Source organism: Perca fluviatilis, chromosome 1, assembly GCF_010015445.1.
Source record: "Perca fluviatilis chromosome 1, GENO_Pfluv_1.0, whole genome shotgun sequence".
Taxonomy (NCBI): Eukaryota; Metazoa; Chordata; class Actinopteri; order Perciformes; family Percidae; genus Perca; species Perca fluviatilis.
This window is the reverse complement of record NC_053112.1, coordinates 1,733,541-1,751,631: the sequence shown is the minus strand read 5'-3', so window position 1 is coordinate 1,751,631 and position 18,091 is coordinate 1,733,541. Positions and strand designations below refer to the sequence as shown.

The following is an 18,091-nucleotide window of genomic DNA, read 5'->3' as shown; positions in this document are numbered from 1 at the left end:
CTTGTTTTCTTTTAATTAATATTTCTGTTTCAATTGCATAACTTCTATCTAATAATTGTTGTAGTTCATTTATTTCATCAGTAAGTTCTTGTTCCTGTTTTAGGTTTCTTTTTCTCTTGATTGATCCCATCTTAATCGCATGTCCTCTAAAGGAACATTTAAAAGCCTCCCAGACAATGGCCCTCATTTATCAAAAGTGCGTACACCAAATTTCCAGCGTACACCTGGCATACACCCAAAACCACGGTGACTTTGAGATTTATCAATATGGACGTTGACGCACCGCACGCTCAAATCCTACGCCAGTTCAGGAGGTGGTGTACGTACGCACTTTTGAGTTAGTGTGGAAATGCACAGAAAAACAATTCCTAACACCACAAAATGCACTGACAAACTAAAAGAAGACCTCTATGCGCCTGTCTGCAACATTGTTTTAGCCTGGGGGTTCTGTACAACATCCGCGCAGGAAGACACGGTCCTCGCTTTTAAAAGGTAGCCTATAGTGTTATGTTTAGCAATGATATTAAATACAGGAAACATGACTATGCACAACATTTTTATTTATTCCTCAGGTTTTTGTTTCTCTTTCAAGTGAATGATTTATTTCTGCCATTGACCGAGTTATTTCGGCTTGTTTTTCCAGCCCCTCTGCTGTCAGGAGACAGGGTCCAGCACGGGGGGGCGGAGGACAAGCGCTCTCCCTCAGCTGTTGCCTCGTTCCGACTCATGAAAAAAAAACATGAGTAAAATAAAAGACACTGCATAAACTCTGCTACCTTGTGTTTATTTAAATATAAGTACACCTACATGTAGGCCTAAGAGATTGCAATAGAAGCCTGTATATTACTATTAGGACTATAGAAAAATGTGTCAAGGATGTATAAATTAAATAGGCTAAACTTCAGCTGGAGTCCGATTTACCACGGCAACACTGTTGACCGCATCAGTGATCTCCTTCCATCTCACATTCTTTCTACAGTCTTTAATACCAGTTTTCAGGCTGCCAAATAGTACACACGTTAGTGCAAATGAACCGGAGATATCAGGGTTTCAATCTCCACCTCTGAAAAGTGCCGCTTCTTAGCCGGATTACGTCTCACCATGTCGTGAATTGTAGGGGCGAGGCCTCAAAACCCAGAATATATTGGGGCGTGTTATTCTAATGACGATCGTTTTCAGCCGCGGCATTTACCAAGGGCAGGTATTGCGTACACCTGGATTTCAAAGGTACGCACAGCTTAATAAATCAGGTGGTGAAAGGAGTATAAGCATAATCTTACGCCAACATATACGCCCGTTTCTACGCAAGAATGATAAATGAGGGCCACTATGTGGATTAGAGGAGTTTTCATTATCTTCAAAGAATTCCTTGATAAATCTCCTGGTAATGTCAACAAATGAATCATCATTTAAAAGCGATACATTGAACTTCCAGTAACCCCGTCCTCTGGAACATTGCAGATTATCAATCAGCAATGTAACCAGACTATGATCAGATCTCAAGCTGTCACCAATACAACAGTTTAATACTCTAGGAACCAATGCGAAGGGAATCAGAAAATAATCGATTCTACTGGCTTGTTTTCCTCTGCGCCATGTATACCTCATCATATCTTTATTTAGTAAACGCCAGATATCAACAAGATCTAATGATGCAACCATTTCTTGAATTTCCCTAAGTGCATGAGGATGATTGGTTTTGGTTCATTACTAGTATTTTTTTTTTGTGATAAGATTCAGGGTTCGTATTACATTTTTCCAAGGTCAAAATCAAGCCCTTTTTGGGATACACCTGTGCTTTTAAAAGGCCTATAAAGGTATAAGCTACACCTTCTCACACACCTTCCTCCTCCCACCTGTTAGATAAGATAAAGCTCTATCTTTGCTCCATATTAACCAGACAACATCCTGGTATTTCACAATAACCGTGTAAATCAGAGTGAGGTTAAGTGAAGTTTGTCAGAGTGTCAGCCACGCTGCAGTCGAGACAAGTCTCTGTTTCTCTCTGAAAGAAAACTCAAACTGACTTCATCAGGTCTTTCTCAACAACACAGCAGAGTCTCTGCCAAACACTGGTGAGTACAGCTGATCACATTTACACTTCCTACAACCAGGATTAACACTAAACTTCAGCTCTACTCAGGCAGCAAGTTCCTCTCTTTTCATTTCTTGTGAAATTGGTAACAATATAACTATGGCTGTTTGTCCGCAGGCCCACTATACAGTAGTCCACTTTAACAGCTTTAAACAGTCTCTCTGTGTCAGGTCTCAGTACTGGAGTTTAGATTACTTCCTACTTTACTGCTATTATAGCCGTTTACGGATCGCTTCATGAACACAGCTTCCTCTATCTTCTCTGGCTGTTTCACAATAAAAGCTTTCAAACAGAGAACCAGTGGGAGGCTTTTAATGTGAAGCAGCTGGAGGAAATGTAATGTGTTCAAGTAGCTAGTAGTAGGGGACAAAAATCAGCTCTCTAGTCGGACAGTTTCAGCCGTTTCCAGCCTATATATACACTGTCTATGATTCCAGCAGCCTTCAGACTGAACAGGAAGTGACAGAAACACTGTGGTCCGATTGTGATTTAAAATAATGTTATCACACCCATATATCAGATTGTACACAGTCTCCAGTTGTTTTTATTATGACAGAGTAGCTCTACATGTGATCTGTTGCTGATTTTAATTAACAACAGACTGTAGATGATCTGTAATCTGAACAGATTTAGTCTCTCTGACTTCTAAACATCACTATCAGCCAAACAACATGTGTTCTGTTCACAATAAAATTTTTCCACAAGAAAACTAGTGGGAGGCTTTTATTGTGAAGCAGCTCGAGAATATGAACTGTTTGACAGTATAGATATATTGACAATGCTTTGCTGAAGCTAAATAGTTGGTCACTCCTCTTAATTCTTCAAGTTAAAATGACAACCTCTATCTTACAGAGGACTTTACATACACCAAGGTGATGTGTAAGATTTAAGTTTTAACTTATGCCTTAGAACTTTTCAGCTGGTGCAACCCTTAAAATGTTAGTACCACGTAAACTCCAACCTAATAATTGTCCAGAGGGTACAAAATGAATCATTTAAGTATAAAAGACATGTAAGAGTAAAAAACACTGGATTTAAAAAATTTGACTGAAAAGAAGGATTCCTTCAAAATGTCATGCCATAAGAAGTAACACAGCAAAAATGATCACAAAATGAAAAAAAACCTTCAGAAAAATGTACAAAAATGACCGAAGAGGGCATGAGGGTCTATTTACATGTATACATAGAGTCTATTTATTTCTATTTCTCACCGTTAATCACCGCACAGCATCAACAGGGGTCGCCATTGTTGTTTATGTGTGTGTGACGTTAAAACCGTTAACTGGGAGTACAACGATCTGCTACGAGGTCACGGGTAGTAACTTACGGGTTTAACGGTAACGGTTTGACAGCCGTTCCAGGGCACTTTCGCGAGTAGAAGGTTATGTAAACACGGGTTACGGGTTGCCTGGAACACAGCATATGTTTGAACTTACACATACGTCTTGCAACTACCACGCACCACCAACCACAACAACAACCCAGTGCAGATAGTTAGGCATTGTATTATCTCAAATGTCTTAAAATATATAGTGTGTTTAGCCGCTGTAAACCTGGCTGAGCCCCAAATTTGTACAATGTCTGGCTCCGCCCCTGTGTTGATATATTCAGTGCTGTTTTGTCAGAGTAGCGAGCTTCACTGTGTTCCTTGTTGCTCACATTTTGGTGCAAGTCAAAACACCTTTTTTAAATAATTAAAACTCTATTTTAATATGTTTTTCTTTTTATTCACACTATGTGTAGATATGGCTGCTGCAAACTATCTATCATCTGAAGATCAGTTTCTGTGCTCCATCTGTTTGGATGTGTTTACTGATCCTGTCACCATACTATGTGGACACAACTTCTGCAAAAACTGCATCAATGAACACTGGAATACTAATGACCAGTACCTGTGTCCGATGTGTAACAAGGTTTTCAACATAAGACCTGAGCTGCATGTCAACACTTTCATCTCTGAGATGGTTGCTCAGTTCAAACAGTCAGCTCAACAGAAAGCCAGCAGCAGCAGCTCAGAGCAACAAGTGTCCAAACCAGGAGAAGTTCCCTGTGACGTCTGCACTGGAACCAAACTGAAGGCCCTGAAGTCCTGCCTGGTGTGTCTGGTCTCCTACTGTGAGACTCACCTGGAGCCTCATCTGACAGTTTCACGTCTGAAAAGACATCAGCTGATCGACCCTGTGGAGAACCTGGAAGGCAGGATGTGTACGAAGCACGATAAACCTCTGGAGCTGTTCTGTAAGACCGACCAGACATGTGTCTGCATGCTCTGCACTGTTTTAGACCACAAGAAGCATGATGTTGTTCCTCTGAAAGAAGGATATGAAGGGAAGAAGGCAGAGCTGGGGAAGACAGAGGCTGAAATTCAGCAGATGATCCAGAAGAGACGACTGAAGATTCAGGAGATCAAACACTCAGTCGACCTCAGTGAGGAAGATGCAGACAGAGAGATAGCAGAAGGTGTTCAGGTCTTCACTTCTCTGAAGGAGTCTGTTGAGAGAGGCCTGAATGAGCTCATCAACACGATCAAAGAGAAGCAGAAAACAACAGAAAAACAGGCCGAAGCTTTCATCAAAGAGCTGGAACAGGAAATCTCTGAGCTGATGAAGAGAAGCACTGAGGTGGAGCAGGTGTTACGCTCTGAAGACCACCTCCATCTTCTCCAGAGTGTCCAGTCCCTAAACATCCAACAACCTCCACCCACCAAGGACTGGACAGAGGTCAGCATCCGTCCATCATCATATGAGGGGACTGTGGTGAAAGCTGTGGTTCAGCTGGAGGAGACACTCAGTAAAGAGATGAAGAAGCTGCTTGAAGCCGAGCTGAAGAGGGTCCAGCAGTATGCAGTGGATGTGACTCTTGATCCTGATACAGCACATCCTAAACTCATCCTGTCTTATGATGGGAAACAAGTGAATCACGGTGGTGTGAGGAAGAATCTCCCAGACAACCCAGAGAGATTTTCTAATTGTGTTAATGTTTTAGGAAAACAGAGTTTCTCTTCAGGCAGATTTTACTTTGAGGTTCAAGTTAAAGGAAAGACTAATTGGACTTTAGGAGTGGCCAGAGAGTCGATCAACAGGAAGGGAGACATCACAGTGAGCCCTCAGAATGGTTACTGGATTATAGTGTTGAGAAATGGAAATGAGTATAAAGCTGCTGCTGACCCTTCAGTCCTTCTCTCTCTGAAGTCTCCTCCTCAGAAGGTGGGGGTGTTTGTGGATTATGAGGAGGGTCTGGTCTCCTTTTATGACGTAGATGCTGCAGCTCTTATCTACTCCTTTACTGGCTGCTCCTTCACTGAGAAACTCTTCCCATACTTCTGTCCCAGTCTTAATTATGGTGGTAAAAACTCTGCCCCTCTGATCATCTCTCCTGTCAGAGTAAACTAATCACTTAACTTTGATTCATTTATTTTCATTCAGGGAAACAAATGTTAATAATTAGTTTAGATCTTATTTTCTATCTTTTTAATGTAGTAATTGATTTACACTTAATTGTTAAGATTTTTTAAATTATATGTATTCCATTACATAGTCAACAAGCTCATTTAATGCATTCATCTTTTCAACACTGCATCAGAATATCTATTTTAAAAAACCTCTGTTAAATCCACAGACATTTATTTTAACTTCTAAAAGAAATCAGTTTCAAAAGACACCTTCATTTAAGAGTAAGGCTGTATCTCAAACCGCACACTTCTGTCAGTATACTGCTAATGTGCACTGACCACTTACCGTAGTGCCCACTTTGGATGGTTAGTGTCGTCCCAAACGGAGCACTTAACGTTAAAACACTTACCGAAATGACGAGCGGTCGGCTCGCCGCCGCTCGAAAATCTGATGAAAATCCTCTTAAACTGACCTTTGTTGATCTGAAATGAAGACAGATTCAGCAACTGCACGGCCTATTTCTCACTTAAAATGTCTCAGAAACACGTTTCGGTGAACTATTTTTGTAAAATTTGAGATCGTATTCTGAACGAGACGCCATTATGCTCTGTTGTGAAATCTGGGAGAAGCCAGACCCATGTGACGCGTTCGGTCCAATCAGCTGCCGGTCGACGTCCCTGGTCCCTCCCCTTTCTGCTGTGTAGTCAAGATGGCGCCAATTTAGTCGCGAGCGTGGCCATTGTTCTACACTGAACTTTTTGACCGTTTTTAGGGGTCATCCTGGTACTTTCAGTGCTCTGACTTGTTGCATTATCTACACTATATACTTAAACTAAGTGCTTAAAGTGTGCAAGTGGGCGGTTTGAGACACAGCCTAAGTCTGCATCCACAATAAATGCAGGTCTTTCCATACATATTAATTGGGGGTAGTGGGTTGCCACAGGGGGAAGATGGAAAGAAACGAGCGGTGAAAATTTTGAGACCAACTCAACTTTTGGAGAAAGGCGCAACCCTGCGTCACGCTGCAGTGGCCAATCATGTAACAGAGATCAGAGTTGTCAGAGTGTTTTGAGGCGGTGTGAGAGTCCCGCATTGGGAAACAGGAAACATCACTGCCTCTATCTCTGCCACGAGAACATTTTAAAAGACCAAACACAGGCTGTGAACTGCCCGGGAGTTTGGGGAACAGCTGACGTTTCCTCAGTCCCTCCCTCAGTCCTTCCGATTGTTTCCTGCAACAACAAAGCACTTCGCTATATCTCACTCATCTCTTTTTTCTTCTCTCTCTTTCTCCGGAAATAAAGATGCCTTCAAGTTCAGTCGGAAATGTCGAGATCTATAAACCATCTGACAGAAAACAGTGAGTGTGAAATATAAAGTGTACTTGTGCTACATTGAGAAGTCACACAAACAGGCTGTTTCAGTGACACTCCCACCGCTGCACAATGCTGCCAAAAATCACTTTCTTTGGTCTGAACGCAGCTTAAGGTCTATTACATGTCTATAGTGTCTACAGAACACAATATGTGTCGTTATTATACCAGGTATAAAAAGGTTAATGAATGGTTCTATTTTGTCTGAAAAGTTTTTGATTCATTATTAGTCACTTTGGTTATTTTTGGTTTGTTTTGTGGGTAAGATGGTTTATAAGTCAAAGAAATCTGTAAATATTTGATTGTAAAAATGAAAACTGTAAAATAAACCAGTTGTAGAACACAATGCCTGAGTAAACAGTGACTTGAGCACCAAACACTGAACAGAAAAGCTGGTTTACACAGAAGTTGTATTTCATTACGAGTACATTGTGTTTCCTGTGTCTGTTTCACAATAAAAGCTCCCCTGTGTGTTTCACCAGTTGGATGCTTTTAATGTGAAGGAGCGGCAGGAGGAAATGTTTGTTTTCACCAGCAGTGATTGTGGAGGATTTTCAAACCGGACACAAACCCTGTTCTCTTGGGTGAAAGTCCTGTTTGACCCATTCAACCCCCAACCTGCCTCATTACCGGGACATTTGGCTTTTATACTTCATCACCTTAGTTCTTGCTTTACACACGTCATAACTACTACTTCCACTAGAGGATGGCCACTAGAAACCAAAATATGAGTCTTAATTGCTGCTTGAGCAAAGATTTGTGTGGGCCAGTCAGCACAGTCTCAAAGGTTCCTAGTTTCCTTCGGGAAAGTTCCTGCCGTTGAAAAGCATCGTGTATTAGTTTGGAACTATTTTCAGCGGCGGATTAATCCACATTTGGTGCTCTGGTGAGTGTTTGTGTCAGCGGGATGGTGTGTGTGTGTGTGGGATCGAGTTAATATAATAAAGGTGTGTGTGTGTGTGTGTGTGTGTTGTGTGTGTGTGTTCATGGTGATGAAGGAGCAACAGCGTGAATCACTGATGTGTTTTTACAATATATCAGGCTGTGATACACACACACCCTTCTTCGGAAATGTTTTTGATGCATCATTTTCATAGTTCTGCTAATGGCCACAACGCCAAAGGCACCTGACCAAGCATCCTTATTTTACGCAATGGGAAAGAGAATGTGTCGCACACACACACACACACACACACACACACACACACACACACACACACAATAAACAATTAAAGAGCAACAATTATGTAAAAGCCTTTTATTTTACAAAACCAGATGTAGGCCAGAGATTATCTGCTCGACCTCGTGAACGATGGGACTGAATTTTACCAACAAAACAAAAACAAACAGCTGTGTATGATTTACAAAAATCAATGTGGGACCCTAACGTCAATCCAGGGACCATGTCCCCCTTTCTCCCCTCAGAGTCTCTGTGTGTCCAGCGACTGAACTCGGGGACTACTTCTGGTGCGAGGTGATCTTCATGGCGCAGGTGGCTGTGATCCGGAAGCCTTGCAGTGCGTCTTTAGCCACGCCCGCCCGCCTCGCTCTCAAACTCCACGAAGGAGATGTCATGTTTCCCCGGGACCAGTCGCACCTCTTTGAAACCAGGAAACCTGCAGAGGACAAAAACACACAAAGAAACCCTGTCAACACTAATCTTTATTTATAGAGAGCTTTTCATAATCTACGTTACAAAGTGCTTCACAAAACAGACAAAAACGTGAAAAACACCAAAAACATTGTATAAAGGGCCAAAAACGTAGAAAAAAATACCAAAAAATTGTATAAAGCACCAAAAACGTAAAAAAAACACCAAAAAGATTGTATAAAGCTCCAAAAATGTAGAAAAAAACACCAAAAACATTGTATAAAGTGCCAAAAACGTAGAAAAAAACACTAAAAACATTGTATAAAGTGCCAAAAACGTAGAAAAAAACACCAAAAACATTGTATAATTTGCCAAAAACGTAGAAAAAACACCAAAAACATTGTATAAAGCGCCAAAAACGTAGAAAAAAACACCAAAAAAATTGATATAAAGCGCCAAAAACGTAAAAAAAAACAAAAACATTGTATAAAGCCAAAAACGTGAAAAACACCAAAAACATTGTTTAAAGGTCCAAAAATGTAGAAAAAACACCAAAACATTGTATAAAGCTCCAAAAACGTAGGGAAAAAAATTGGCTAAGCAACAAAAAACATTTGAAAAACATTGAAAAAGACAACACTATAACTGTTAAAAAGTTACAAAGCAAATAATACCAACATTATTTTTGGTTTTTACAGCTGCAAAGATAAATCAATTAGTTGTCAACTATTAAATTAATCGCCAACTACACCTGTATAAATGCTATATATGTAGCATGGCTAAATGTGTGGTCAGTCGCTATTAAAATGAATCCCGAGAAGTGTAAACATTTACATATTGGTAGTAAAAATGACATTATAGCAAAATAGAGACAGACAGACACAGACAGACAGAAACAGACACACACACACACAAACAAACAAACACATATATACACTTTTGTGTATGTGCATGCTTTTTATGTGTGTGTGCGAGGTGAAAATAAGGAATTGTGCATGCATTCTTGATACATGGTCTAAGAGGTACCTCTAAAGTTTTTCATCCTCATATCTGAACCAGAGAACGTAACGGTCGCGGTTTTACACACTCGTTAACGTTGTGAAACGGTTGCAGTTTGGTTATGTTTAGACACACAAACTACAAAGTTAAGTTTAGAAAAAGATCATTCTGGTTACGTATGTAACGCTGGACGTGACTTAGCTCCGTTTGTTCTGTAAGTTTAAAAACAAAAAAAAAACATTATCATATCACTGACATGTTGCAGATGTGTGGAGGTTTCTATTTGTGTCCAATAAACTAAAATAAACTCTCCTGGTTAAAGTAAAGCTGAGTTACCTTCAAGTTTCAACAAACATAATAAAGGTATAAGCAACACCTTCTCACACACCTTCCTCCTCCCACCTGTTAGATAAAGACACACCTTTGCTCCATATTAACCAGACAACATCCTGGTATTTCACAATAAGAGTGCACATGGGAGGGAGGAAACAAACAACAGAGCTGCAGTAAGAGGAGGAGCAACACTGGAAAGAGGAGAGCTTCAACGTCACACTCCAGAAATGAAAGTGAAGTTTGTCAGAGTGTCAGCCACGCTGCAGTCGAGACAAGTCTCTGTTTCTCTCTGAAAGAAAACTCAAACTGACTTCATCAGGTCTTTCTCAACAACACAGCAGAGTCTCTGCCAAACACTGGTGAGTACAGCTGATCACATTTACACTTTCTACAACCAGGATTAACACTAAACTTCAGCTCTACTCAGGCAGCAAGTTCCTCTCTTTTCATTTCTTGTGAAATTGGTAACAATATAACTATGGCTGTTTGTCTACAGGCCCACTATACAGTAGCCCACTTTAACAGCTTTAAACAGTCTCTCTGTGTCAGTTCTCAGGACTGGAGTTTAGATTACTTCCTACTTTACTGCTATTGTTACTGTTTACGGATCGCTTCATGAACACAGCTTCCTCTATCTTCTCTGGCTGTTTCACAATAAAAGCTTTCAAACAGAGAACCAGTGGGAGGCTTTTAATGTGAAGCAGCTGGAGGAAATGTAATGTGTTCAAGTAGCTGTGCTGTTCTTTGATCAAACTTGGACACAGGAGCATTATTAGGCTCGTTCTAGATGAACTGCGCCTCGCCTGTAAAGTAGACGAGAGCAGAAGCGGCAGCAGCCGGGGGACAAAAATCAGCTCTCAAGTCGGACAGTTTCAGCCGTTTCCAGCCTATATATACACTGTCTATGATTCCAGCAGCCTTCAGACTGAACAGGAAGTGACAGAAACACTGGTGGTCCGATTGTGATTTAAAATAATGTTATCACACCCATATATCAGATTGTACACAGTCTCCAGTTGTTTTTATTATGACAGAGTAGCTGTCAAAATGCTCTCCATGTGATCTGTTGCTGATTTTAATCAACAACAGACTGTAGATGATCTGTAATCTGATCAGATTTAGTCTCTCTGACTTCTAAACATCACTATCAGCCTCACAACATGTGTTCTGTTCAGAATAAGCTTTTAAATCAGACAAATAGCAGTTAAAATCCCTCTGATTCAAAATCAATAAAAAGTTTATATAAAACATCATCATGTTGAGTCGATTCTGAACCAATCAGCTGTTAGATCAGCTGAGAGGCTGGTGTTTCCCAGCATGCCCCTGGGTCCGCCTGGGTCTTGCAGTCGGTGGAGAGCAACTGCGGCGCCTGGCTCTAAATACTGCGGCCGCCTTGATCTCGTGAGGTCATCGTTGTCCACGTGTGCATGACGTCAGAGCGAGTCGGGATCAAGTCGGACACAAATCTACCCAGCATGCATTGGGCGCCGATCGCCAGTGATCGATTCTGCGCAGACCTGGCTCATCTCCAACGAGCCTTTTAACTTGGAACTGAATCTCTGTGGTTTTCTGTCTGTTTACTGATTGCACACTGCTTCCTCTATTTCCTCTGGCTGTTTCACAATAAAAGCTTTCCACAAGAAAACTAGTGGGAGGCTTTTATTGTGAAGCAGCTAGAGAATATGAACTGTTTGACAATATATACAGTACAGGCCAAAAGTTTGGACACACCTTCTCATTCAATACATTTCCTTTATTTTCATAACTATTTACATTGTAGATTATCACTGAAGGCATCAAAACTATGAATGAACACATATGGAATTATGTATTTAAAGGGGTGATAGAATGCAAAACCGATTTTACCCTGTCATAGTTGAATAACGACAGTTCGGTGGGTAAATAGGACATACATATGAGCTCAAAGTCCCACTGACACCCCTTTACTATGAAAATCTCATATTTTGAAACTGCCGCTGAAAACGGGCGAATCTCAACAAAACTGGAAGTTGACGTCAACCTCCCAAAAACCGGAACCTTTGTCAGCCCATGGGTGTATTAAGAGAACGGTCACGCCCCAACATTTACATAGGCTACACAACTGACCTGAGATCAGGTAGTACATTTACATAGGCTACACAACTGACCTGAGATCAGGTAGTACATTTACATAGGCTACACAACTGACCTGAGATCAGGTAGTACATTTACATAGGCTACACAACTGACCTGAGATCAGGTAGTACATTTACATAGGCTACACAACTGACCTGAGATCAGGTAGTACATTTACATAGGCTACACAACTGACCTGAGATCAGGTAGTCTTCTGAATCTAGGTCAGGCAGATCTCTGCTATTCCATTACAAAATTCACTTCTGAAACTTTTTTATGCGATAAATCAACTATGTAAAGCTCAAATATGGGCCGTTTTACAAACATGGATGTCTAATTGCAAATTTTGTCCGACTGTGTGTCGGACGTCAGCGGCCAGTGCTGCCTGGGTTACTGCCTCGCCGCCCGGCCTGCCTTCCTTCACAGACCCGGCCTGCGTTAGTTCGCTCCAGTCGTGGCAAACCCACGTACTTCATAACCGCCTGGTGCCCTGACAGAGCTCCAGGGCCTGCAGTTCCCCTTCTCCAATGCCAGGTGTGTGTGAGTGAGAGCGCGGTCAGCGAGCTTGTTACACCAGCAATCTCTTACCACAGGTTCCAGTTAATCTATTAATGTGTGTAATTATAATGTGTTGGGTTATTTAAACAAACGATGGGTGAAATACACGGCTCTTGTCCGCGTCTCATTGATAGAGCCTGCGGCTGGATGTAGCTCTATCAATGAGAGCTAGCTGGCTAGTCTCCTGTTAGAATTCCTCTGGAATTCACAAATATTCATTAACTTGAAATCAGACACCGTTGTTAGGTTTATAAGACATTTAGTTAGACGTTGTATAAGTGGCGTGACGAAATTCAAACAGTAAATATACTCGAATTACGACCAAAAATGAAGCTAACTATCCGTGATTTATAGCTAACAAATATTCATTAACTTGAAATCGGACACCGTTGTTAGCTTTATAAGACATTTAGATGTTGTATAGCTAAGTGGCGTGACATGTGTGTAACATGTGGTAAGAGATTGCTGGTGTAACCATAGATATAGAACAATAGATATGACATGTAATTCTGACTTACCATTCCAGGATGGAAGCACTTGGCGGCCATCTTACCAGGGTTAAGTTTTAGAATTGCTTCCATTGGAATCAATGGGGAGAGAGGCTCATGTTGTCTTTATAATCCTTATGTTTTTCTACCAATACATCAATAGTGGTTTTAATTCAAAGTAATGACTGTAAGACAACTGTGCCTTTCTAGAAAGAAACAAAAAATAGAGATTTGGGTGGAATTTTGATTGATATAGCTCCAAGAGAACAAGTAATGTGTTCAATTATGAAGATAATCTCATAATTTTGCATTTATATTGCAGGTAATAATTTTATGTTTTCAATTTTGCATGAACTTAATATGTAAAAACTGTCTTTGGTATTCTGAATGGCTAATATACATTAAACAATATTTTTTAATGTCAATCTCAACTATAAGACCACATTTCCCATCAACCCCGTTACTTCCTGTTTAGCGTTTGTTTTCTTACTGTCACCGGCCGGCATGGAGTTAGTTTAGATGATGAGCTGAGTAGTTGAAGAGCCTCGCTAGCTTCAATGAGTTTTTGTTGATAAAGACTATAATGACTTCACCAGAACTGCTGATGGACTTGTCGCAATTTTCATTGCGCTTAACGTTATGGAAATTACATTTACGATAGTAATGCGGAGACTTGCTGCTGAAGTAGGAACGCTTTCTGGAAGTTACTTTACCTCGTCAAGACATGGATTATTAAGTTTTAATTTGCTTTACTGGAAAGGAAAATCGTGTAAAGGCATGAGGTAAGCTGACCATAGTTAATAGTTAATATATTGTAGCGTTTCACGGCTCTGCCGCACGGCTGGCTAGGTAGCTGAATGACGAGGAGACAGTGGCTGAAGTTTAACCGGATGGACCGGGCTTTATTACCCTCGAACACAGGCTAATAACAGGGTTGGAAGAGTGCCCAAAAACAACAACCAAAGCGCTGCTGGCCCCGACTACTCTCCTAGCTTCCTCCCCTCTCCGTAAAACTTCCCCCTCCTTCCCGCCTCCTCTCCAACCTGACCAATCAGCTGAACTAGGGCAACATCTTCCCCAATGAACACCCCGGAATCTCACCCATATTAGTCCTGCAGGGTCGCTACAATATGATGACTGACAGCAGGATTCAACATGGCTAATGTTTGTGGGAGCTAAAAGTGCGGCTGGTCTGTTTAACGTGTAACGTTACAGTACTTGTCGTTAACTTTAATTTAACTGAAAACTTAACACAGATTGAGTGAAATCAGCCGCAGCAGTCAATGTATGTATGTCAATATTAACAACGTGTTAAAAAACTGTTATAACGTTAACGTTACTAAATGTCTTATTTGAGGTAAAAATCAATCAACTAAAACGATGTTTTCTGTTCATAAATGATGTTAAGAGCTAGCTAGCAATCACCAATAACTGACATCTCAGCCGGTCTGTTAACAGTTGCTAGGCAACGTAACTAGCTAGCTAGCTACCTAGTTCACCAACGTTTCTGTATTTATAATTAAAAAAGAAGAGAAAAAATACTCTATCTACTCCTACTGACGGTGGAAAGTGATGGCAGCCTCCTGGTCTCTTTGGTCCTTCTGGTAAAGCAGTTAGGTGCTGCACAGCCATATTGCTGCCATAGGTGACAATTGTAAACAGTACCCTAGTAAGATGGCGGACAGTTATGCCCTAAATTATGACGTCATGTCATATCTATTGTTCTATATCTATGGGTGTGACAAGCTCGCTGACCGCGCTCTCACTCTCACACAACGGGCCATTTAGCTAGCAGGAAGAGAGGAGCTGCAGGTCCTGGAGCTCTGTCAGGGCTGCCAGCCTAACGGAGCTCACAGCAGACCGGGTCTGTGGAGGAAGGCAGGCCGGGCGAGGCAGCAGCACCGCCGCTGAAGTCCGACAAACAGTCTTACCATATTTGCAATTAGCCATCAATTTTCGTAAAACGGCCCATATTTGAGCTTTATATAGTTGATTTCTCACATAAAAAAGTCTCAGAAGTGAATTTGTTAAGGAAACATTGCAGTGTCTGGAATATGACATTCTGTCGCTTCTCTAAAGTCTGCGTGATGGCAATTCGATCAACCAATCAGCGCAGCTCATCTAAATATTCACGAGCATACCATATTTGGAAGAAAAGCTCTTGTTACAAATAGGGCCAAAACACAGGGATGCATAAAGGGCCAATAAAATATCAACCAGGCCATTTTCAGCCCAACCAATGTTACATACTCCATTAGGAGACCATAAGGAACAGTGTGAAATACCCTATATAATCATTCTATCACCCCTTTAAAGGTCTTATGACATTCTGCTTTTGGATGCTTTTATATAGACCAGGGTCGGCAACCTTAGGGCACGCGCGTGCCACCATCGGCAGCGCGGGACCTTAACCAATGGCACGCTGGCAATATGTGTGCAAGAGAGTTATTGATGTGTTGAAATCATGGTTGAAATGCTGAAGCACTCTCTCATCCCATGCCAAATTACAACGTTCACAGTTGCGCGACCTCATAGGGGCCGATACCGGGGTGCTCGCGGCTCGAGCACCCACGGAATATACTGAGCACCCACGTGTGCCAGACTGCCAGTTCATTTTTACATTCATTTAATATTAAACATTGCAGGTGGTGCTAAGTGGAGTGTCTGTCATAGTGTGATTGGTCATGGCGGTGGCATTGAAATTGATATAATTGATTAAACTTCTCCTCACCAATCCTTATCTGTAAGCCTATCTGTGAGAAGTGGCGCGTCCTGAGTTTACGGCTTTAGTATGGCGTGTGTTTTTGTGTCCATTTCCTAAGGTTCTGAAATGCAAACATTTTTGACAACTTTTTTTTTTAAAGGGTGTGCGCGTTTCAGCACCCACGGAGGAAAATATAAATCGGCCTCGTGAGCGAACCTGTTATTTACGGTAGTTTGATTGGATCATCTGCGACTGGGAACAATACAAAGTTATTACCAACGGCGCTGAGGCAGATGAACTAACGCTAGTCTTATTACTGTAAGGAGGCTACAATTAAACCTTGTGAGTTAAAAGCCAATACTTATCAATGCACTCACCTGTGTAGACCAGCATCAACATGTAGAAAGCGCTATATCAATCTGCTCAGTCTGCTCAGTCCACTCTTGTCCACCGCGGCTGTTTTACGCAACGCAACAGCTATACTCTGCACATAGCATTAGCATAGCAATAGCATAGCATTTTTAAAAGCAAACAAACAAAAAACGCTGTCGGTTTGTAGTCTGTTTATCTTAGTTTGCAGGGAATGTTGAAATTTGGACAAATTCTTATAAACTTAAGCTGGCTGAAGAAACCGTCTCTCCGCTGGAGCGGTAAATAAGGATGCATTTTCAGACCAAAACAAATACATGTGGCTACTTAATATGCACGATGAGTGCAATCGTTATGTTCGTGTTCTTCATTCTTGATAATGATGCTGCTTGTGTTATTATTATTTTGCCACAGCATCGTTTCATTGAAAATAAGGCATACAGGACCTCTCAGTCCATTCATCATTAAAGCTGGGCTTTTCCACAACTTTTCGCTTCAGGCTCTATAACAGTGATATTTTTGTCAGCCCACCAATCAGGACTGCATACTGAAACCATGTTTCCATAATAATAATAATAATAATAATAATAATGCAATAATAATTACAAGGTCATGATTATGAGAAATAAATGTTATCAAATGTTGTTATGGAATAAAATTACAGATTCCCTGGATATTACATTTTGATGTGATGTCATAATAAAACATAACATGGCACACTGATAAACAAGAAATTTTGAAAAGGGCACTTCATATCAAAAAGGTTCGACGCCCCTGATATAGGCCTTAGTGGTCCCCTAATACTGTATCTGAAGTCTCTTTTATATAGACCTTAGTGGTCCCCTAATACTGTATCTGAAGTCTCTTTTATATAGACCTTAGTGGTCCCCTCATACTGTATCTGAAGTCTCTTTTATATAGACCTTAGTGGTCCCCTAATACTGTATCTGAAGTCTCTTTTATATAGACCTTAGTGGTCCCCTAATACTGTATCTGAAGTCTCTTTTATATAGACCTTAGTGGTCCCCTAATACTGTATCTGAAGTCTCTTTTATAGGCCTTAGTGGTCCCCTAATACTGTATCTGAAGTCTCTTTTATATAGACCTTAGTGGTCCCCTAATACTGTATCTGAAGTCTCTTTTATATAGACCTTAGTGGTCCCCTAATACTGTATCTGAAGTCTCTTTTATATAGACCTTAGTGGTCCCCCAAATACTGTATCTGAAGTCTATTTTACATAGGCCTTAGTGGTCCCCTAATACTTGTCCTGTGTCAGATCAGTTTGTTTTTGTAGTTTGCTCTGCGTGCCAGCTTCAGTCCGAGTTCTGTGCTCCCTGGATTTCCTTTTTGTCTCAAGTTCCTGGTTTTGGACTACTTTGGTTTTTTGGATTCCCTGTTCTCGTTTGCTTAACATTCTGGAAGAATTTTTGCCCTCTACAGTCGGGACTCTGTTTGTTTGGTGTGTACTTTGCTGTTTTTGTGAAATACTTCCCCAAGATCAAACGTTCCCTCCTCGCTCTCTGCGCTTTTGGGTCCTCTAATTCCCCGAGTCGGGACACCTTATGACATCATAAAGGGAAGATTCCTGATTGGTCCATCTGAGCTTTCATTTTCTCAAAGGCAGAGCAGGATACCCAGGGCTCGGTTTACACCTATCACCTATTTCTACTGCACTGACCACAGGCAGGCTGGGGGACTCATATTAATGTTAAAAACCTTAAAAAGTGAAAATGTTTATGCCATGGGACCTTTAAAATATATAGTGCATTTAGCGCGCTGTAAACCGGGCTGAGCCTCTGTATGGATATATTCAGTGCTGTTTTGTCAGAGTAGGAAGCTTGACTTTGTTAGCATGATTTAAATGTTCCTTGTTGTTCACAGTTCAATGCAAGTCAAAAAACATTTTTTTATAACTAAAACTGTATTTTGAATATGTTTTTCTTTTCTTTCACACTATGTGTAGATATGGCTGCTGCAAACTATCTGCCATCTGAAGATCAGTTTCTGTGCTCCATCTGTCTGGATGTGTTCACTGATCCTGTCAGCACACCATGTGGTCACAACTTCTGCAAA

At 41.0% G+C, this 18,091-nt stretch overlaps 1 protein-coding gene across 2 annotated transcripts; it reads left to right on the top strand.

The window, feature by feature from the left end:
* The first annotated feature begins 1,939 nt into the window (after positions 1 to 1,939).
* LOC120566421 (E3 ubiquitin-protein ligase TRIM39-like) lies at positions 1,940 to 18,086 on the top strand. Of its 2 annotated transcripts, none has more exons than XR_005640399.1 (2): positions 1,940 to 2,075; positions 17,982 to 18,086. XR_005640399.1 is itself a non-coding variant. In XM_039812876.1 (2 exons), the coding sequence occupies exon 2, from the start codon at positions 3,841 to 3,843 to the stop codon at positions 5,485 to 5,487; it is 1,647 nt and encodes a 548-aa protein (XP_039668810.1). In that variant the 5' UTR covers positions 1,940 to 2,075; positions 3,839 to 3,840; the 3' UTR covers positions 5,488 to 5,895. The 2 variants fall into 2 exon arrangements, 1 of the variants encoding a protein (XP_039668810.1); XM_039812876.1 differs by lacking the exon at positions 17,982 to 18,086 and adding an exon at positions 3,839 to 5,895.
* The last annotated feature ends 5 nt before the right edge of the window (positions 18,087 to 18,091 follow it).

Bases quoted from the DNA above. Each gene is read 5' to 3' on its own strand.
- LOC120566421 (XM_039812876.1), top strand. From the start codon at position 3,841: ATGGCTGCTGCAAACTATCTATCATCTGAAGATCAGTTTCTGTGCTCC.